The 22,325-nt window shown below is 40.2% G+C and overlaps 1 protein-coding gene across 4 annotated transcripts in view; it reads left to right on the plus strand.

The window, feature by feature from the left end:
* TEX2 (testis expressed 2) overlaps positions 1–22,325 on the plus strand; it is a 114,234-nt gene that overhangs the window by 69,842 nt on the left and 22,067 nt on the right. For all 4 annotated transcript variants that reach the window (XM_024192556.2, XM_026654644.2, XM_024192558.1 and 1 more), the window contains exons 3-7: positions 4,038–4,238; positions 6,289–6,625; positions 7,969–8,213; positions 13,365–13,514; positions 17,421–17,520. In XM_024192556.2, the coding sequence (XP_024048324.1) occupies positions 4,038–4,238; positions 6,289–6,625; positions 7,969–8,213; positions 13,365–13,514; positions 17,421–17,520 (1,033 nt within the window). The remainder of the gene's footprint in view (positions 1–4,037; positions 4,239–6,288; positions 6,626–7,968; positions 8,214–13,364; positions 13,515–17,420; positions 17,521–22,325) is intronic.

Below are 22,325 nucleotides of genomic sequence, written 5' to 3' on the forward strand. Positions count from 1 at the left end.
CTGGACTCCTTCCTAGTCTGGGCCCAATCCTTTCCCCTGGTACATAGAATCATAGAATATCAGGGTTGGAAGGGACCTCAGGAGGTATCTAGTCCAACCCCCTGCTCAAAGCAGGACCAATTCCCAACTAAATCATCCCAGCCAGGGCTTTGTCAAGCCGGGCCTTAAAAACCTCCAAGGAAGGAGACTCCATCACCTCCCTAGGTAACGCATTCCAGTGCTTCACCACCCTCCTAGTGAAATAGCGTTTCCTAGTATCCAACCTAGACCTCCCCCACTGCAACTTGAGACCATTGCTCCTTGTTCTGTCATCACTGAGAACAGTCGAGCTCCATCCTCTTTGGAACCCCGCTTCAGGTAGTTGAAAGCAGCTATCAAATCCCCTCTCATTCTTCTCTTCTGGAGACTAAACAATCCCAGTTCCCTCAGCCTCTCCTCATAAGTTATGTGCTCCAGACCCCTAATAATTTTTGTTGCCCTCCGCTGGACTCTTTCCAATTTTTCCACATCCTTCTTGTAGTGTGGGGCCCAAAACTGGACACCCTACTCCAGATGAGGCCTCACCAATGTCGAATAAAGGAGAACGATCACGTTCCTCGATCTGCTGGCAATGCCCCTACTTATACAGCCCAAAATGCTGTTAGCCTTCTTGGCAACAAGAGCACACTGTTGACTCATATCCAGCTTCTCGTCCACTGTGACCCCTAGGTCCTTTTCTGCAGAACTGCTACCTAGCCATTCGGTCCCTAGTCTGTAGCAGTGCATGGGATTCTTCCGTCCTAAGTGCAGGACTCTGCACTTGTCCTTGTTGAACCTCATCAGGTTTTTTTTGGCCCAATCCTCTAATTTGTCTAGGTCCCTCTGTATCCGATCCCTACCCTCTAGTGTATCTACCACGCCTCCCAATTTAGTGTCATATGCAAACTTGCTGAGAGTGCAGTCCACACCATCCTCCAGATCATTAATAAAAATATTAAACAAAACCGGCCCCAGGACCGACCCTTGGGGCACTCCTCTTGAAACCGGCTGCCCAACTAGACATGGAGCCATTGATCACTACCCGTTGAGCCCGACGATCTAGCCAGCTTTCTATCCACCTTACAGTCCATTCATCCAGCCCATACTTCTTTAACTTGGCGGCAAGAATACTGTGGGAGACCGTATCAAAAGCTTTGCTAAAGTCAAGGAATAACACATCCACTGCTTTCCCCTCATCCACAGAGCCAGTTATCTCATCATAGAAGGCAATTAGGTTAGTCAATCCTTGTTAGTTCCAGCTCAGGTGGTAACTAGGGGATTTCTCATGACTGGCAGCCCCCTTTGTTCTGTTCCACCCCCTTTTATATCTTTGGCACAAGGCGGGAATCTTTTGTCTCTCTGGGTTCCCACCCCTCCTTCTAAATGGAAAAGCACCAGGTTAAAGATGGATTCCAGTACCATGTGACATGCGCACATGTCCTGTGAGCCCCCCTCCTCCGTTCTTCCAGGACTGGCCCGTATGCAGTGGAGGCTTGCAGGTAAACAGAGCTGAGGATTGGGGCAATAAATCTATTATTTGGACTCTGAGTCGAAAGGCTTTAATGCCAAATATTCTTCCACTATAGAAGATCACCAGGATAGTGATCCTTCGGGAAATACAGCATCTTTCCCTCAGGTATTACAGAAGTTGTCCAAGGCAGCTGACTTTGTAGATTCCTGTACCAGTTTTAACTCAAAGGACACAGTTAAGGGACCTGGACCTGTAGTCTCATCTGCCAGGGTTGCTGTGCCCTTGCACCTGATCTTGAGCAGGCTCACTTGATGAAGGTGTGGCAGACTCCCCCTTACACAGCTGCCCACACCTCAAAGGTGATCAAAGTATATTGTTCCATGAGGGTGCTGCCAGCTTAACCCTCTTTCGCCCATGAGAGCTTGCTGATGGAGTTGGCTGGCCCTGGCTAGAGGGAAGACCTACCACACGTACAGGACTGCACCCTGAACAAAGGGTTTTCTAGTCTGTTACTGCCTCACTTTGTAAGGTGGACTATCAAGACTTTTATGGCCAAAGGTTCAGTGGAGATGGGAAGAAAGCTTGATTTTTCTTCCCCAAAAGAAACAACAGCAAAAAAAAAAGTGAAGCTAGGCTGAGGCCATTGGTATAGTGTGAGCTGTCTCTGGTGTTGGTGCGATGTTGGTTAGAGCCACTGCCTCAGAAGCATGCCCATCTGTCAGTATGGCCGTAGGAAGTCCAGAGAAAGCTCAAAGATCTGCATTACACTAGAGAACTTCTTTGGGGCGGAGGTGGAACTTTTACATGAGCCATATGGATACTCTGGGCTTGCACAGAGTAACACACTATGACTGTAGGCAAGTCTTGTGATGTCCTTGTGCTTTGATAATTCCAGCTGGAATTTCTGGATGAAATTCAAAACTCAAATGAAAACTAGTTGCTGTGTCTGCTCTGGAACTTTTTCGCTTAATAACTTCCAGAAAGGAAGTAGGGTGGGCCCATTACAAACGAACCCTGCTGTGCATACTGTAAATCATCATGGCTTTACAAACTGTCTCCTTGATGCATTTTTATTTCTGTATGTGAAGGCTGGTTATCTCCACTGTAAACAAAACCCAAATACAAAACGGCTCTAAAAGCGAGTTTAGGTGTTGGTGAAATCTAAAAGCAGACTGTATGTGTTTTAAATTGAAATGTCAGATGTGTGACTTAGTGAGGTGGCTACTGAACATATAAAATAGCTTAATTTTCCTAGTGTTTTGTTTGTGGGTATTAGTGAAAATGCAAATAGGTAGTGAAATTAATATAATCTAGGCACCATTAATTGGTAATGGCATCTAAGGCTTGGTCTACACTTACCCCCCCCAAGTCGAAGTAAGGTACGCAAATTCAGCTACGTGAATAACGTAGCTGAATTCGACATACCTTACTTTGAACTTACCGCGGTTCAGACGCGGTCCACACGCGGCAGGCAGGCTCCCCGTCGACTCCGCGGTACTCCTCTCGTTGAGCTGGAGTACCGCAGTCGACGGGGATCACTTCCTGGTTCGATTTATCGCGTCCAGACCAGACGCAATAAATCGAACTCGGAACTTCGATCCCCAGCCGCCGAACTAGTGCGGCAGTGTAGACCAGCCCTAAGAGTCCTCAGAAAATTGTGCAATGTCTGTTCAGAGAAACTGTCTGGCACCAGCTCCCAATGAAGTAAATTGGCCTTAGAATATTGTCCTGTTCTTTTGTGTAGGAGATTATTTTTTAAATTGGCTATAGTGCTGCAATAATATGTAAATTGACTTTTTGTAAAGTGGCTTGTATAACTTATTTTTAATAGGGTACTGAGAGATGTACGTTCATAGACTCTTTTCCTCCTCCCTTTCTCTCTCCGTCCCTCCCACGCCCTCCTTCAGTATTGTAAGGATTTCTACTGTGCAGATTTAAGGCTTGACTGCAAGGTCCTGAGTAGCTTCACTTTCCATTTACTTCACTGAGCACTGAGGATACTCAAAACCTTGCAGGACTTGGCTCTTAATGCACAAATGCAAGAGTCACTGTTAAGGTATGTCATCTGGCAGACTATGACAAGGAAAAGATTGACTTCATGTCTCATGCATGTATGCTGTGGGTAATACACTGCTTCTTTCCTCCTCTGCCAAGTGCCTCCATTGGCTAATCTGGTACCCCTAGGATTGGGAATAATTACTTAAATATGGAGCTTTTCACCCTAGATCTCACAGCACTTTATAAAGGTGGGTAAGAAACATTTGTCCCTATTTATATAGATAAGGAAACAAAAAGGTGCAGAGAGGTGAACAGATTTGCCCAAAGTCTCAGACAGCCAGTGCTAGAGGTAGGAATAGAATCCTGCTTTCCTGATTTCACTCTGGTGCCCAATCTACTGCTTCATTGCATTCATCCATGCAATATGTGACATGAGGTGGGAAGGAGTCTCTTACTATAAATGGTTGACAACTATTTATTTAAAATTTTATTTTCATACTACATCAGGTTGCCAATTCAATATCAATTAACAAATCTTTCCTTTTTCTAGGGATGGATGAATGAAATTTATAATTATGATCCAGAAACTTATCATGCTACATTGACTCATTCTGTCTACGTGCGACTTGAAGGAAGCACCTTAAGACTTTCAAAACCCAATAAAAATATTTCCAGAAGGGCTATTTACAATGATTCTAAGCCTGATGTCACCTACATTGGCCAGAAAATTTATGAGCTTACGGACAGCAAGGTGAGTTCTATTTAGTTATGCAGCTGATTGCTGTATAGTAGTATAGAGAGAGACTACCTTTTTACATTATTAGTTGTTTAATTTCTGCTGTCATGTAAATGAAGATTATTTATTTACTGATTAGCTTTCAAAGTATTATGCTGGTTTAATCTGCGAGCATAAAAGGGAACAGACATTAGCCAGTGGCTATTTCATACTGAAGACTGATCTATGTTTAATCATTTTTATGGGTATAAAAATATTAAAACATAAATATTTTTGGGCTGGTATCTTTTTTTACACAAGCCTTCCATTACATTGCCACATAGATGAATCTTGCTATAAAAAGAATAAAACCATCGGGGACAACGTTCAGAGCATCCTCTTGAAAAGTTAAAAAGGGGACTGGGAGAATAAATCAGCAAGCAAAAGGACATTTAAAAACTCAACCCCCCTTTATTTCCTCACGTAAATATGCAGAGTCTTGAAACTGTGTGGTATGGGAAGATTGAGCATTCCTTCTCATATACATGAAACAATATGCATATAATATTTTAGAAATCTGCAATCAAATTTGCTTGTTTCAAGACTGCAAAAGGATTCAGAGCCCAGTCATTTTTGCTATTGCACAAGTGGAGGGAACACAAATTGTGTGGATGCAGCAGAAGAGAGTGGAAGGTGGGTGGGTAGATGGATGAAAGGGATAGCTCTGCTGCATCATGTCTCTTCCCACTAACGTGCTGTGGAAGCTTCCCTCCAGGTAGGTGCATTATGGGTTCTGAGTTTCTGTACACCAAGACAAGAGTGGGAAGAAGTGAGGCGGGGAAATGTTTGCCCTACGTTGCCCCTCTCCCAAATTTGTGGGGGATCCCAGCATAAAATAAAGCTGACTATATCAGCATTATCTTGCATGATATCCCTGTGCATCACAAGGGATGGTGACCACAGAAAGGTATTGGCAGCACAGGTGAAGGAGGAAACCATGCTACAGTGGAATCTGGGACTGGGGAAGAGAAGAATAAAGAAAACTAAAGGGGCAATAGGCCTTCATTGATCTCCCAAGATCTGCACACAGAGGGGGCCCAACTACTTCCATGATAGAAAGATGAGGTAGAAATTTGTAAAGATTCCTGTCCTCTGTGCATATTTTCTCTTGCTGGAAACATTTTAACTATAAGACTTTGAAATCACGATTGAGCAGTTTTATAGCTCAGTACAACAGGACTTGGTTGTTTGTTCTTAGTAGTATTTAAAATCTGACCAAAAGTAGCACAACGTTTTTGTTACAAAATCCATTACAGAGGGACAGTGTGCCCCAAATGCAATAAGCAAATAATGGAATTTAAGCTAAGCGTTACTTTTTAAACACACTGTGGGTATCTTTAGCAACATAGGCCTTTTTAAAGGAACAGTTGAGGTAAGAAATTTTTGCTTTAAAGAAATTCCTTCTTTCTACTTGCATTTGGGTGCTGTTTGCATTTACTCAGCTTAGAATATGACCATCAAATAGTTTTGCTTTCTGGTTCCTATGCAGTCACACAGCACCAGTATTGCAGATCTCGAGCATCCAAAAATCATGTGTTGGACCCCCAAATGTCATGAGACTTTAAAAAAAAATAATGTTGGGGTTCTTTACCTTCTGGCTTCTGAGTCACATTTTCAAGATTTTTTTTTTTTTTTTTTTTTTTTTTATTTTTTTTTGTTCTGAAAACCTTCTTTTTTTTTTTTTTTTTTTTTTTTAAATGAAAGCAGAGATTCTTGTGTATTCATGTGATTCCAGGAGTATAAACTACCTGAGCATGATCCGGTTCAAAGAAGGCTTATTGCTAAGCCTCTCCATATCATTTGTTAGAAGCCTGTTGATCGACCAGTGAGTTGAGCACCCACCACTCCTATTAAACCAAGTGGGATCTGAGGTCATTCACCATCTTTGAGGTGAATGACCTCATCACTTAATGCACAATGCTATACATTAATATATAAGTGGAGAAGATATTGATTCATATGGAATTTCTTTTTTTGTTTTGGGGGTTTTTTGATCTATCTGACCCTCTCACTTTTTATTTCACAGATTTATCTGGTTCCCAAGAGTTTGGCTCGAAAACGAATTTGGAATAAAAAGTATCCTATTTGCATTGAACTTGGTAGACAAGATGACTTTATGGCTAAGGCCCAGACTGATAAAGAGAACTTAGAAGAAAGGTCACCAGCAGAGAACTTAGACTTAGGCAGTGAAGAATCTAAGAAACCTCAAGATGAGACAAAGCCCATTAGCCAGAAGGATCAAATACTTTATTTGTTTGGAAGAACGGGTAGGGAGAAGGAGGAATGGTTTAGGAGATTCCTTCTGGCTTCCAAGTTAAAGTCTGAAGCGAAGAAGCCTCTCAGCTTATGTGGAAACAAGCCAGGTAACCAGTATCTTTTTTTTTTTTTTCTTTTTTTTTTTTAATTTACAGTTTTATAAAGGGAGTTACAATAAGTACAAAAAAAGTTTCCATAAAACTGAATGTCTGGCTAGTGTTGTTTTGTAGTGAACCAATTTAAGCATTAGCTCTTAAAAAGCAAGTCTAAAAATAATCATGCATAATTAGATATTCCCTAAAATTGTGATTTAAGCAGGTTTTTAGAGATCGTCTGTTACCAAGATACAATTGTATGTGGTTGTAACCTCATACATATAAACTGTTACTTGAAAATTTTTCTTTAGTATCAATTTATTTTCATAGTGCAAAGATTTTAATATTTTTACAAAAAGGGTTCAGTCCTCCACTATTGAAGTCAATGAGTTTTTTGCAGCTGACTTCAATGAGTGTAGGAATTAGGTCTGTAAGTTTTTTTACTTACATCTCCCCCCCTTTCCTTTTTGTTAAAAAATTAAAAGCCTTCCCATCGGTAGATTCACACAAATACATATTTTTGTCAATGGCCATGTATGCTGACAGTGCTCTTTAATTATGAAATACTGTTGCCTTAATATCAGCCGCAACTAACAAGAAATATGTGGAGGAACGTCTTCCTAATGACCCAAGCGTTAAAGTTCTTAAGTGTTGGATGCTTTTTAATTAATACTTCATTTGGTGTAATCCTAAATGACCTTTCCCTCTCCTTATCATGCCTCCCTATTATGAGTTTTTCTCTTGAAATGTGTAGACAACATCATTTCTGGAACATAGGTATCTGAAATGCAAATTCAAAACTGATATTTTGTACATTTCTCCTGAGGATTATAAATTTCAGATATTCAGATCCTTGGACAATCTATTTAATCCTTATAGTCTAAAATTAAGTGTAGTCTGTACTTGCCTTAGGCACTCCTCAACAAAACTCTCTGAAAATCGAGCATCTGTTGTACAGGTGACCACAAACCTTCTTGCATATGATTTGGGTAACTGAGGAGTTTGACATCTCCAGTTGCATGCATTGTTGCTGGATGTTGAATCGTTCTAAATACTGGCAAATTAGAGTTTAAGGCCATCTAAACATGTAACTATGGAATTTATTGTAGCCTTAAAAGAGTGATGGAAAAGCACTTCTTTGAATTGTAGCTTTTATGAAATAAATTAAGCACAAGTAACCTTGTAGCCATATGTTTGGTGATGCTAGATTTTTTTTTTATTTTTTTTTTAGTGATAATCATGCCTCATGCTTGATACTCTACAGCCATCCATTTTCACGTGGTTTGCTTCTTGCTTTGCTGTTCTCTTCCCTTCTCCACCCTGTTTGTTAATGGCTGTTATTCCTTCTGCTTTAGGGTTCTTGCCATCACACAGTAGAACCAATAGCCAGTCTGGAATTCTTACGCACAGTCGCAGCAGTAGCAAAGGAAGCGGAGAAGAAATCATGTCCCAGCCTAAGCAAAAGGAGCTGACAGGAAACGTGCGACAGAAGATTTTGGACTACAAAGTATACATGGCAAATTGTGTTCCACAAGAAAATAAAAGCCCTGTGGTTAGTCCAGCCTGTAGTGCAGACAGTAGCCCTACTTCTGTGAAAAAGGTAAAAGCCCTGTGCTTAGTGTACTTCCATGAGACACATTTTAAGGTCCTGTTACTTTTTTTAACACTTATTGCTTTAAAAAGTATAGATTGTATAGAAGGGAAAAAAATAAGTCTGGAAAGTGCAGCTCTGTTCTGAAACTGGCATTGTGAGGATCTGTGTTTGTCCCTTGCTTCCTTATAAAAACATTGTTTCTAAGTGCCAGCTCTTTAGGCTCAACCTGGGATCTCCAAAGTCCAGTTGTGGTCTCCTGGCTTGTGCGACATCAGTACCAAAAATGATTCTGTAGGCCAAGTTTTCCCTCAGCTGTTTTCCTTCAGTTGGTGTTAACACAGGGGTAACTGAGGGTGGCAGAATTAGTCCCTACAATAAATATGGAGTTACCTCTTTTGTTGATGGGTAAACCATGATACCATCCAGTTCACTCTCCTATAGCTGTGCTCATGCTGCAATAGTAAGAGTAGTAAAAAGATCATATCAACTAACTTTCGTTTAATGTTAACCAGAACCAACTAAAAACGTAATTGGTGTGCAGACGTGCTGAAATCAGGAGGGAGTCATTTTTAGAGTTCCTTTTTCAGCCATAAATGCAATTTAGTGCTGAGTAAAGAGAGTTTATTCTCATTAGCTAATCTTTCTTAAGGTACGTCTACACTACCCACCGAATCGGTGGGTAGTGATCGATCTATCGGGGATCAATTTATCGCATCTCATCTAGATGTGATAAATCGATCCCCGAACGCGCTCCCTGTCGACTCCGGAACTCCACCGCTGCGAGAGGCGGAAGTGGAGTCGATGGGGGAGCGGCGGCCGTCGATCCTGCGCCGCGAGGACGCAAAGTAAGTCAATCTAAGATACGTCGACTTCAGCTACGCTATTCTCAGCTGAAGTTGCGTATCTTAGATCGATCTCGCCCCTCCATTCCCCCCAGTGTAGACCAGGCCTTAGGGGAGTTATAAAACATTCAGATATGTCCATGTATCTCCACCATCCCACAGATGGAATTATTTTATGATGAGCCCATCCTCAGATGCATGTAAGTAGGGACTTGTACTGTGATGTTATTTAATACATATTCTGTTTTCAGCTCAGAACGGCCAACAATTCAGTGGACTTTGATAATCTGATGAAGAACTTCTGTCCCCTTAGAGCCACTACACACAGTTGTTCTGCTTAGCTCTGCATTTATGATCTCTGGCAGTTTGTGTGTGTGCAATACGCTGGACACTTCCATAAACAAACTATTTTTCCTGTTCCTTCCCTCAGCCTAAGTTGTGTTACCTAAAAGCTTCCACTATTCTCTTTTCTAAACTGCATGGGAGTACACTAGGAATAAACACAAATTGACTCAAGAACCTGTGATGTAGTTTTTCTATCCATGTTTCAAAAGCTGATTCATCTCTCCAATTCTTTATATCATGCAAGTGTATTTTTCTGTGTATTTTTAAATTCACCCAAAGGAAAGGGTTTTTTATTCATCTAGGGTGAAATTGTTGCCACATTGACTCAAATAGGGTCAGGATTTCATCACTGATGTAAATTTTATCTGATGACCTTTTGAGTGTTTGGTTTCCAAGACCAAGAGACATAGTTTCTAATGCAGGAGCCCTTCCAAGAGAGTTAATTGAGTGAAAGCAATGGAACTATCCACTTTTCTATTTAGATTGCTACTTGCTTTCAGATGCAACCTTCCACACAAAGACTAAACCATGGGTATTGTGTGTGTGTGTGTGTGTGTGTGTGTGTATTAAGTTTCCGTTTATAAAGGGTTACTAAATGATTAACACATGTTATAAGCATGTTATATATGTGAGTAGTATGTGTTATGAGTGGGTGTTGTAGAGAAACCATGGCTTATCAGGAGTCTCTTCACCTCTTGGACTCTCTAATTGCTCAACTATTTAGTAAAACACCTATTAATCCATTCATTTATCCTTAATAAATGGAACCTTAATATAAAATGTGTCCCCAGTTTATTTAATATATATTTTGTGGCATGTAAAATAATCTGCACTTCAGGACCCTCATACAGCTCATAGTTAAGGAGGACCACGTACAGTACATGATACGAACTGATTTGGTGCTCATTGGCCCTGGCCAGGAGAGATCCTGGCCACTCAACCTCTGAAACAGTGCTGGCACGAACTTGGGTCATAACAGAATTTAGCAATCCAGCAAATTCTCTTTTTGTATAAAGTCGCAGCCCTTGGGAATATTAAGGTTGGAAAGAAATCCTGTTCAGCTGATTTCAGAGCAGCCACTGTGTCTAGCTGATTGCTGTGCCAAAACAAGAGTTTGAAGCAGGGGGATAAATATTAACTTAAAATGGTAAAAAAAAATGCTTCCTTTTTTGTGTATGGGGATATACATGTGAAATACCAACAACACAGAAAATTTAAAAAATAAACAAAGATACTGTGGAGCCAGGGGGAAAACTTGTTGCAGCTAGTGAAACTAATTGCACTTCAAATCAAGTTATCACTTTACCAGAGTCCAGACTTGGGTAACTTGATCCTTCTGTCTTGAGCAAAATAACGTGCCACCTCCTACGGTCCTAGGCAAGCTGCCATCAGCACTATGCCCCTTTTTAATATGGCAGATTTTAAATGTGTTTAGAGTCACTTATTGTTAAGTTGTGGAGCTTCTCAGAGAGCACAAAATCTATGCAGATCTTGTTTATAATTGGCATTTTAAGACCATCCTCTTGGTGCGCATAAAAGAATTATTAGACTGAAACATGTGCCACGTATATTATCAGTGTCTCAGTTTATCACTGTAAATATACTGCCTGCTGCTGGTTTTTTCCCTATTAAACTTGTTTCTTTTTAATGAGCTCTAGAGTAGCATGGAAATGTGCAATCTACACTGCCTCAGGAAAATCAACTCTGCATCACCTCCAAGCAGAGAAGCTAGCTTTTAAAAATCAATTGTATTTAATGAAAGTCCCATCAGTGACTCTTAATGCTAGCTTGACTAATGTATGTTCCACGACAATTTAGAATGTGGGGCTTTTCTTACAATAAAATTCAAATGAGGCTTTTATATAAAAGGAACTTCTTAGAGCATTATTCAGAACATAGTCTCATGAGATTTCTGAGCAAGAACTTTGTCCATACACCATCCAAGAACTATTAGTTGTACTTGTCAGTTGCATTTTTTAATTAAAAAAAAAAAAAAAAGACCAAAAGCTTTCTAATTTTGCATTAATTTTACAAGCAGCTTGGAAATGCATCACTAAACAGTATTGATTGGGAAATGTGGCAGTCACTTTCCTCCTCCTGTAAGTTTAAACATGCACATTAAGATTAAGTTGTCTGTAACAATAAACACATCAGAGATTTGTTTTTGAGCAAGAAATATTGAGTTCAGTTGACAGCTGGGGCAGCCTTTTGTAAGCTTAAGGCATCTCGCAGAATGGCCATTATCCTCCTGTCCAAATGTTTTAAAATCTCCTTCAAGTGAGCCATTAGCCTTATCCTGGAATTTGGGTGTGAAAGTTGATGCACACATTTTTGAAGGGGTGGGGGAAGATGATTTCCTTCAAGGAAGCCATTGAGCAAAGCTCCATTAATGAATACATTCCGTTTGAGACACAGCAACTTAGCTTCTGTGTTCTACTGACTAGAAGTTTCTTTTAACTGGTGTATTTCTATCACTAATGGCTCCACTACAATTCTGCATGTATATTTGGAGCTCCCTACTCACAATATTAGTATTATGGTAAAACCTAGGGGCCCCAGACATGAATCAGTCAAGTCCTATGACCTATGTTTTATGCTGGAGGTCAGACTAGATGATCACAATGGTCCCTTTTGGCCTTATCTGTGAATCAGGGCCCTATTGTACTAGGCACTATACGAAACCGTGGTAGATGGTCTCTGCCCTGAAGAGCTTTCAATCTAAATAACAGGTCAGTTCCTTTTGAGCAAGCATTTATTTTAAGTGTACTCAGTCAAAGGACTGACCATGTTCCTTTGAGCTTCTTGGGAGTAGATTTGGAGGGAGGGGAGAGGAATATTTATGCACACACTTCTCCCATGAACAATAATAGGAGATATGTATATAATAGTGTGCTGAAAGACTGTGCTTTAGGAGTCTTTGAATTAAGTTTTCCTGTACCTCTCCCCTGTTCTAAACTTTTTATAGAGAAATCACATACATTCTTTCTCTCCTCAATGTAGAGTTCAGACTCCCTGCATCTGAATCTGAAAGTGGAGGTGCGTACGTATTGGCATGTAGCTTTGGTTGGCTCTGCCTTTATAGCTGAAGTCAGAACGTTGCCGTATCAAATGGATTGTGTCTTCATTTGTTTGAGATTACTCTCAAATGAATCAAGACATGATCCATTCAGATATTGCTACAAAACTCCCAGCTCAGTGGAAAGAAAATCGTATAATTTCTTCAGACATACAGTCAAACGTCAGTGATGTGGGAGATTTGCTTCATGTTGTCTGGTCATGTTGCATTTTTGTGCTTGAACCCCTGTAACTTTGCAAAGAATCATTTCCTAACCTATTTCCTCTCTCTCACTGATTCAGTCTTCATCTTTAACTGTATATAGCTCTGGTCATTCCATTAGTGGACTTTTGGACATAAAGTGGAGGAAGAATACAAAGGATTTTTCCCTTCTATTATCTCACATTTTCCTCGTATTCCTTTTTTTCTGATTTAGCTTTGCTTAGCAAAAAAATGTTTAGCTTTGCTTTTGGACTTGATAAGGCAAGTGGGTTTGGGCAGGAAGGAGACCTAAGCACTTGTCAGATTCTTATCTGCTGTGCTGTGGAATTTTGTATCTTTTAGTATGAAAAATGTTGGTTTTGCTGTTAGCATTAAAAGTAGTCTGTGTGACTATCTGATAACTTGAATACCTTCATCCTTTGCTGCAAATGACTCCAAATCTGTCTAGTTTAGGTCTCCACTGAGAAATTTTATTGCATTAACAGTCACACACGAGGGTTAACCATGATTAGTTTACATGATTTTGAAGATTATAGTCCTTGTTAAACAGTGTAGACATTATTTTAATATGTGTTAACGAACAGTATGAATTTCCCAGTGTAGACCAGATCTAGAGGGAAATGTTTCTTTAGGCAGTATGACTAGATTGTCTAAGCTGTGCTCCATAACTGAATGATATGTTTGTGTTGCCAGTTGCCAGATATCCATACGGTAGCTGAAGAAGAGGAACATGAGGCATGGGTAAATGCTTTGCTTGGAAGAATATTTTGGGATTTCTTAGGAGAAAAGTACTGGTCTGATCTTGTGTCCAAGAAGATCCAAATGAAACTCAGCAAAATAAAGGTATCTCTCCTTGGGGACTCCAACATAAAAAAGGATATTTTTTTAAGTTTAGTTACATGATTTATAAAAAGAATTTATTTAAAAATACTTTTTTGAAATATCTTGTACTTTGAAATAGTGTCTTGAGCCCTGTTAATGACAAAAGGAGTAGTTAGATGTAATCCTGCTCTGCCACTGATTTCACGGTGGCATCTTGGCCACGTCACTTAATCTGATTGCAAAATGTAGATAGTAGTAATTGTTTGCTTCATAGGGGTGTGGAGGCTGAATTCATGGATGTTTGCAAAACACATAGAGGTCCTCTGAGAGAGGTGAAAAGTATTACTGTATTAGCATTAAGCAGTAGTATTATAACATTTTAAGCTTGCCTGACCAGCAAATCTCTAAGGCTAATGTTGCAAACCCATTGTGCTCTAGTGTATTGTTTCTCTACTCACCGGCACATCTGAACAGGAACCCCCGATGAGGATTCAGGATTTCAGTGAAATGCAAACTGCTTTTAGAAATGGTATATTGACAACAGGAAGGGGTGGGGACCAGGTAGCTGTAATTGTGCCCATATGAGCACACTTTAAATTCAGAAATCCATTACAAACAAGGATTCTCTGTGAGAGTAGTGGTAAAGGGGTATAATTGTGCTATCTAATGCACAAGCTCAAAAAAGAAAAGGAGAGAGGGTTTTGACTGACTTTCGTGGTCTGCCCCTTGCATTCTCAAACTCTTCCAAATAGCAGCAGCTAATCACAGGTTTGTCCAACAACTCGGGGGGTGGTGGGGGTGTTTATCAGTCTGTTCCTAAACACAAAGGAAGGAGTGGACCTGCTGTCACCAGCACTGGAATTTAGCTGCCAAAACCAGCTGTGTGAGAGTGCGCCTTGTACTACTGGAAGTAAGCAATAAACTAATTCTACCCAGGGCTGTTTCCACAGCCACTGAAGCAAGCTATTCAAACATCTTGAGAAGAGTTTGAGTGCAAAAAATTGGAATGGGGAGGGAGAGAGGGGAAATGCTGATAAACACCATAAATGTATAGGGCACTACTCTGTTATAAATATTCGCTGCTATTACAGGCAAAGGTATACAATATATTTTCTCTCATTTGCTGCCCTTCTGCTGTTCTGGGCCTTTCACCTCCTTGGCAGTCAGTGCAAATTCAGTCTGCTAGTAACAAAGTTAGCCCCTCTGATGGTTTGGTGTCCTGTGGGGAATGCGTTTATGGTGTCACTGCCGTCTCTTGTTGGGAGTTGTCCACAGCACAAAAACCCTACCCCCCACAACAGGTACCCTAGGTGGTCTCAGCAGGTGGGCTTCACTCTTCAGGGTGGTGGTCTCTGATTTTGGGGCCTATGTCTGGTCCCTCAGCCATTCACACATCCAGGCAGAGTTCCTCTAAGTGGAGTCCAGATGATTCCTCTGAGCAGTGGGTGTTGGCTGCAGTTCTTTGCTTGGTCTCTCTCTTTTGGTCCCTTGTTTTGACCCTGTGAACTGCCCCTTGTTCATTCTTTGTCCTCTATTAAGTCCTGGGGTCTGTGGGCCCACTCTTATTTTTTTTTTGGGGGGTGGGCCTTTTGTTTCAGTGGGCTCCATCCACTGACTCAAGGTTCAAATAAGCCATCACTTCTCAGCTTTCTTTCACATCACTGTAAAAGTAAAGTGGGGGAAACGCGCGATAAATCTTCTATGCTGCTTCTGGACTTCATAGGTGACATGTGGGTTTCCTCTAAAGTCTTGGAAATAATTTTTTCCATGAGGGAAAGAGTCTGAATGTGGCACAATATCTTCCCAAGCTGCTCCTGGCCGTGTGGCCCTGAAACACTCCTAGATGCCATAGTCTAGCCTTTAATATTTCAAATGTTTTACCTTGTTCAGCAATGACTACATAGTCTGTAAAGTGCTCAGTCTGCATGGTGAGGGCCCCAAGCAATGGCATTACCATGTGACTCCCCCAAATAGTGGCCACGTATCAGTGGAGAATGGGAAGATGTTGGGCTCTTAGTTGCCTCCCTGTTGGGTCCCGGTGCCTTGAATTGCTGAGGTTATTGTAGTCTTCAAATTTGTGCTCATGGTGTTCTTGTTCAAGGCTGTCCTCACCTTATGTCAAACAGCCCATTTAACCCTCTTCCTCTTGCAAGCTGCAGTACTTTATTATATGACCTTTAGAGCAGTCTGATTACTGTGCAACCAGCTTAGAACAGTCTCATCCCTGCTGAGCATCTTGATGTTAGGAACTTTCCCTTAATTTGGTTGGCTAAATTGCTGCCTTTTTCATTTCCCTCCCACACTTCTCCCCTTAATTCCTCCAGGAATCTCAGCAGGAATGTTATTACAGAAAATAATGCATCTGCCAGCTTTGAACTCTGTAATGCTGTCAGTGATTGCACCAATCTAAACCCAGCAGAAGTTCCCCTTGCCTACATTTGGTATTAATCCATGCAGTGATAGAGGGGGAATTGCTGTGTCTTGGGCAAAATTAGAAAAGGCAGCATTATCCTGGTTGGGAACAGTGCTGCAAGAGACTCAGTCACATCAGCATAGGGCTTGTCTTCATTACCGTGCTACATCAGCGCAGCTGCATCAATGCAGCTGCACCCATGTAGAACATGTGGTGAAGATGCGCTTTGTCGACGGGAGAGCGCTCTCCTGTCAATGTAATTACTCCACATAAATGAGAGGCGGAAGCTGTGTTGGCAGGAGACGCTCTCTTGCCGACTTAGCACAGTGTAGAAGTGCTTTAAGTCGATGTAACTTATGTGGCTCAGGAGGGTGGCTTTTTCACTCCCCTGAGCAACGTAAGTTACATCAACTTTAGCGGTAGTGTAGACAAGCCCTAAATAATTTCTAATTACGGACTGCTTGAGTGTGTTCATAATGTACTTTCTCACCTACAGCATTTTCCTTGAAATTACTACTTTCCCCTAGTAAATAAAACAGCTGTTTAGCAATTTGTCTAATCTCTTCACTTAGGCAAGGAACATCGAGGATGGAGGCAGAGAGGCAAAGCATGTGTACTGTGACCGATGAGCAGCATAGCACAGGGCAGTGCGAGTTAAGGAATGTATGAGCCTCCAGCAACAAGAATAGAAAAATGAGGGTTTCTTCACCATGTATAACACAGTTTAGGACATGTATGTGTTTGAAATTATATAGGTAAACACTGGGATTCAGAATGAAAGTACCTTTGCATATAGTGTTATAAATATATATTTATATCTTAATAATGTATATATGATTATCATTCATATGCTTTCGTTCTAAATCCCTATTTTGTATGTTTGTGCACACGCAGGATCTAGTACTAGTAGCATGATGTAGGATAACAGGCATAGACCCCAGGCAGAGTTTGCTGTGGATAATAGTAGTGATGGTCTTATTATTTTAAAATATCAGCCTAACTGCAGAATTTCTCCACTAAAAAGTGTGTAACTGCAGTTGGATAACATGTTTAAAAACAAAAAACAAAAAAACGGATCATTTTAAGTCTGGCAAACTGCCAAGTATCTACACTTCATTCTTGGTCTACACCTTTTGTTTGTTTTGACCAATAGAGAATACAGTTCATTTATCAGTCAAATGTGGGATACAAGTGTTTGACAATGTATCAACCTATTGCTGTAGGTTGAAATTTGTATTCTTGATTGGGTGCACACAACTGATTAGAATGGAAATATTAAAAATGCATTGGCTCAGAGTTTATAAACCAAGGCATCCTCTAAAATATCATTTTCAAATAAAGGAATGCTAAATCCTAGAATTTAAATTTCTGCATGTAATCGTCATTTGTGTGTCCTTCAATTGGTAACTCAGCTAAACGTTTTCTCAAATGTAATATACTTTAACCGCCTTCCAAATATCACAGAACACCTGGTCTCTTTATAGTTGATTTTTGTATTCTCTCCTTTCTTCCAGCTGCCATATTTCATGAATGAGCTAGCTCTAACTGAACTTGACATGGGAGTAGCGGTGCCAAAGATCCTTCAAGCCTTCAAACCTTCTGTTGATCACAAAGGTAATGACCACTTGGTTTGAACAGGAATTTTTTAGCTTGATGGTAAAAAGGATATTCATTATGTTTTGCGTCTATTGCAGAATTAAAAGGACACTGTCAAGTTATAAACCATTTATTTTAAAAACACTTTACCCAGTGTTACTGATAACCTTTAAATTTTTGAAACTAACCATGTAGTTACACTTTACTACTTGTGACTTGTTTAATTTTTCCGTTTCATTCAATTTGGACACATAATTAGCTTCACTTGTGCTTATACTCCATTTTTATTTCTCATTTCCTGTTATTGTTCACTACTACAATAGATAGATATAAATGTTCCCTAGTGTCTGCAACCTAAACTGTTTCTACTGAAATATTAAGAAAATACAAACCGAACCACCCCACAACGGTTTCTCTTATGTTTGGCAAAACCTTTTTCTAAACAAAGCACAAGATCTCGGCTTAAACTATCTAGGTGCCCCTCTCTTATTTTTCATTTGGCTACCATACCATTATTAAGAACGGATTTGTAAAGCTGTTGACGTTCAGATTGCAGTGATTATAAAGTGTCTTTAGCACTCCAAATATGCTGTATGCCTGAAAAGTTGTATAGAAGATGTAGACTGGTGTAGGAGGCTGGGATCTGGTAAACTTGGGAAAAGCAGCCCACTTTGAGGGTTCTCTTTAGCAAAACTTATTCTGATGAAAAGCCGACTTCCCTCTTTTTCCAGTTCTACCCTGTGGAACTGCTGAGAGCAGAATTTGGCCCTTGAATTTCAGTATGAGTTTTGCTTGAGGGAGGAGTGCTAAATGAAGGCCCTAGAGGTTTGGCTGTGCAAGGTACTGAGTGCCTGGCACCAATGTTATAACTTTTATAGGTGAGCAGCAGGATGAATTTAAGGAAATGATATCCTCTTCCCAACTGAAAACCACTAAATTCACAGAATTATAAAAGTAAAGTAAAATTTGAGGAAGTACAAAGTAGTAAAGGATCCAGCATCTTTTCTTCATGCCCAGAGAAGAATTGTCTGTACTATAGCGAACCCAGATCTGACTTCTGTTCAAGAGCTGCAGCCTTGCTCTATGTAAACAATGATTCAGCAAAATACTATAACTAATAAACCAGAAAACACACATTGGCTCAGCTCTGAAAAGAGACTTCTTAAAAATAGCATTGTGGGGTTTTGTGTTGGTCTTTCAATGTCAAAGGTGATAACTTGTGAAGTGATGATTTTCTTACTGCAATCCCTGGGAGCTGAAATTCAGTCTGGGTTCTTTCTGGCATAACGTATCCCCAAAGCAAGGCATTTGTCATGGCTGTGACTTTTGTCACCTTGGTATTTTCATAAAGATGCAGGATCTTTTGTCAGTCCACTCAGATGAAGAATAGCTTAAACGTCCTTTTTTGAAAAAAGTTCAAAGATTGACCGTGTTATAGCTTGAAAGAAGTCTGTCTGTTTTTAGAAGTATTTGATGTACACTTAAAGAGAGGGGGCAGGTAGGTCTTCCCCCTCTCGTGCCTCCCCCCCCCATTAACATAGAAATCTCATCTGATAGATGAAACAGTTTGTTAGATAGGAACTAGATTTTGATTGTAGCCATTGGGCATGATTTTCAGCTGTCTCCTTTAGCAAACCTTTTCTTTTTAAATTCCACATCTTCTCTTCCCTGTTTTAATTTTGATGGTGACTTGTTGGAAATGTTTTTGAAGGATCTAGCTGATCTACAAGGGCTTATTTGACCCAGAGTTTAGAAGGCTCTAATTGGTCTATGGGGAAATGCTTTCTTGAGGGAGCCTGTTGTTTACCATCCCTCCACATCTGCTTCATAACTTAGTCACTCTTTAAAGCCATTTTCCCATCTTTCAGATAGTTGAGCAGCAAAGATGTCAGAATAAGAACTTGCTCCAGCTGGCATTCAGTAACCTATGTCTGGATCCTAACCATACCCCGACTAATCATAGCGTGAGTCAGCATGGATTTTAAATTGCCTCAGTTGTGGGGACTTTGGAGAACATTATAGAGCCTCTAAGTCACAGAGACTGAGTCAGCAAAAGGTTAAACTCCATTTATTTCTACAAACTTCTCAACAGAGTGTATTCAAACGGTAGAGCAGGATTGTATCCAGCTTCTTGCTTCTGTACTCGAGAAAGTGCACAGGTGTTCAGTCAAATTAATAGCCCCAAAGATAATTTTGCTCAAGACTAATGAAAATTAGATCCGCTGGCAGGGTAGATTAGAACATGTGACTAGGTTCTATTTCAGGCTCTCCTGCTGACTTGCTGTGTGCCTTAGGAAAGTTGTGTACATGCTCTATGCTCAGTTTCTCAATCTGTGAAACAAGTATAATCCCTCACAAAAGCATTAAAGGCTTACGTAATGTTTGAAGTACACTGACGTCATGGGATGAAAATAAAGTACTAAGTAGTTTCCATTAAGTAGAACTTTAGGGAAATACTCCTGACCAACCGACTTTTCCACCAGTGTCCCTTACCAGGAATAAACATATTAAATAAAGATAACAACAATGATATTTTCTCAGAACACAAGGATGGTAAAACATACACACACTCATGCATAAGCCACCAGGTCTGTTCTCCAGTGCTTCTTAGGGGAAATTTTCAGTACTAAACTAGCTGATGAATTCCTGACCAGGGTGGGTATTTTCTGTCTTTTTTAAATCTTGGTTCCTCTCATTTGTTTGCAAAGATCAGGTGACGATGGCTCACCGGAGCTGGAGACCTGTGGTAGTGTTGCTGTGCTTAGCTGCATTTTACTTACTTAACATCATATCCAGATCATCACAGTCTGCCCAGCAGAACTTTAGGTCCTGTCTACACACCGGTTTTGTACCAGTTTAACTATTTTGGTTAGAGGTGTGACTTTTTTCACCAAAATAATTAAATCAGTACAACCGCCCCTAGTATGGATGCAGTTATTCTGATGTATAGCTTATACCACTAAATTTACATAAATAAGCTATACCAGTGTATACCAGTACTTTTTGTACCAATATAACTGCATCCACACTAGGGCAGTTCTACCACTTTTGAATTCTATTAGTAGAGTTAAAGTGGTATAACTTCATGTTCAGGCAAGATCTTAGAAACATTTATGTTTACCTTCTGATATGAGATTTGGGGTGCTCTCAAGTTGCGGACTGTGCTTCAGGGATTTGCCGAAAGTCAATACACCTGTTCTATTCTAGGAAACATGAAAGTCACGATGTGAGCATACACAACTGAGTGCATCTCCTTGGTCTCAGAGTAAATAGCTGTTTATTTAACCAAGACCCGTCATTTTTTAATTTGAGCTTGAAGATAAGTTTTGTTCCAGTGCAGTAAGATAACTGGTGAAGGTGTAGCTTAAGCATTTGGAAAAAAACAGAATATCCAACAAGCTCTCCCTTCATCAAAAGGATTAGGATCTTTGAAAAAGCATTTTTGCCAGTTGACTAAGTTGATGCAGATTCTATTTGTAAGCTTGGGAAATAACTAACTCTGTCTCTAGGCTAGGATTCCTTGGCTCCACATAAAAATGATGTAAAGTCAGAACTTTTTAACATCTGATAGACTCCTCTATTCAACTCTTCCATATTTCTTTGCCTAACTTCTATGTAAAGTTGTTTCATCAATTTCATACCTGATAGTTACTGTCTGAAGTGCTTGGGTGCAATATACAAGATCATCTTGCATCATCTTCTTAAAGGGCTGAGAGTCTGATATATTAATCGAATTAACTTAGTGCAAACTCTATGATGTCAGACCAAGTTTTGCAATGATTGACACTCACTGAAAATTGTAACACTTATCAGTTGGTTAATGCCATACACACACTTTATGAATGACACTAAAAATTCTGTTTTCTCAAATCAACGAAGGACACGGGAAGGCCTATAAGCTCTAATGTCCCTATCAGAAGTGTGAGCAAAATAGTTTAGTTTTGTTTTGCATAAACTTCTGACATTTTTCACTGAACTGTTTTTGTGTATTTAAAAAATCTGTTCTTTACTTTTGTCATCAATTCTATTCCACATGTAGAATGCAGACTGTATACTTGGATCTCTAGTAGTCCTATCTTGAATTACTCCTTTTGTAATTCCATTGATTTCAATGTGGGATGCACATGTAAATTAGGGAAGAATTAGACTGCAAAACATGTTGTGACCTAGCTATCCAGTCTAGTGGCAGATGTTTGCCTGTACTCTCCAGTAAAGATGCAAAGAACTCTCATAAAAGTAGATTGCCAATAAGCTTTATATTTTGTGCAATGAAAATTGCACTCTGCTGATACTGGTCTCCACAAGTGGCAGGTTTATCCCCAGTATGTGCAAGCAAGGGCATCATTTACTGTAGAGCAGGGGTCGGCAGCCTTTCAGAAGTGGTGTGCGAGTCTTCATTTATTCACTCTGATTTAAGGTTTCGCGTGCCAGTAATACATTTTAACGTTTTTAGGTGGTCTCTTTCTATAAGTCTATAATATATAACTAAAGTATTGTTGTATGTAAAGTAAATAAGGTTTTAAAAATGTTTAAGAAGCTTCATTTAAAATTAAATTAAAATGCAGAGCCCTCTGGACTGGTGGCCAGGACCCGGGCAGTGTGAGTGCCACTGAAAATCAGCTCGCGTGCTGCCTTTGGCACATGTGCCATAGGTTGCCTACCCCTGCTGTAGAGCAAGGGCGGGGGAGGGGAATTGCCCCCCGTGACCTTGGTTTCCCTCCTCCTCCCCCCCCCCGACATTTCACAGGTGTATATGTTCCATTATGTCTTCTAATCTCCCGCCAACTTTTCAGAATATAATATAATATTCTATATGCTGACAC

The sequence above is a fragment of the Terrapene carolina genome, unplaced genomic scaffold (assembly GCF_002925995.2).
Source record: "Terrapene carolina triunguis isolate 2854851 unplaced genomic scaffold, T_m_triunguis-2.0 Scaffold192, whole genome shotgun sequence".
NCBI lineage: Eukaryota > Metazoa > Chordata > Testudines > Emydidae > Terrapene > Terrapene triunguis.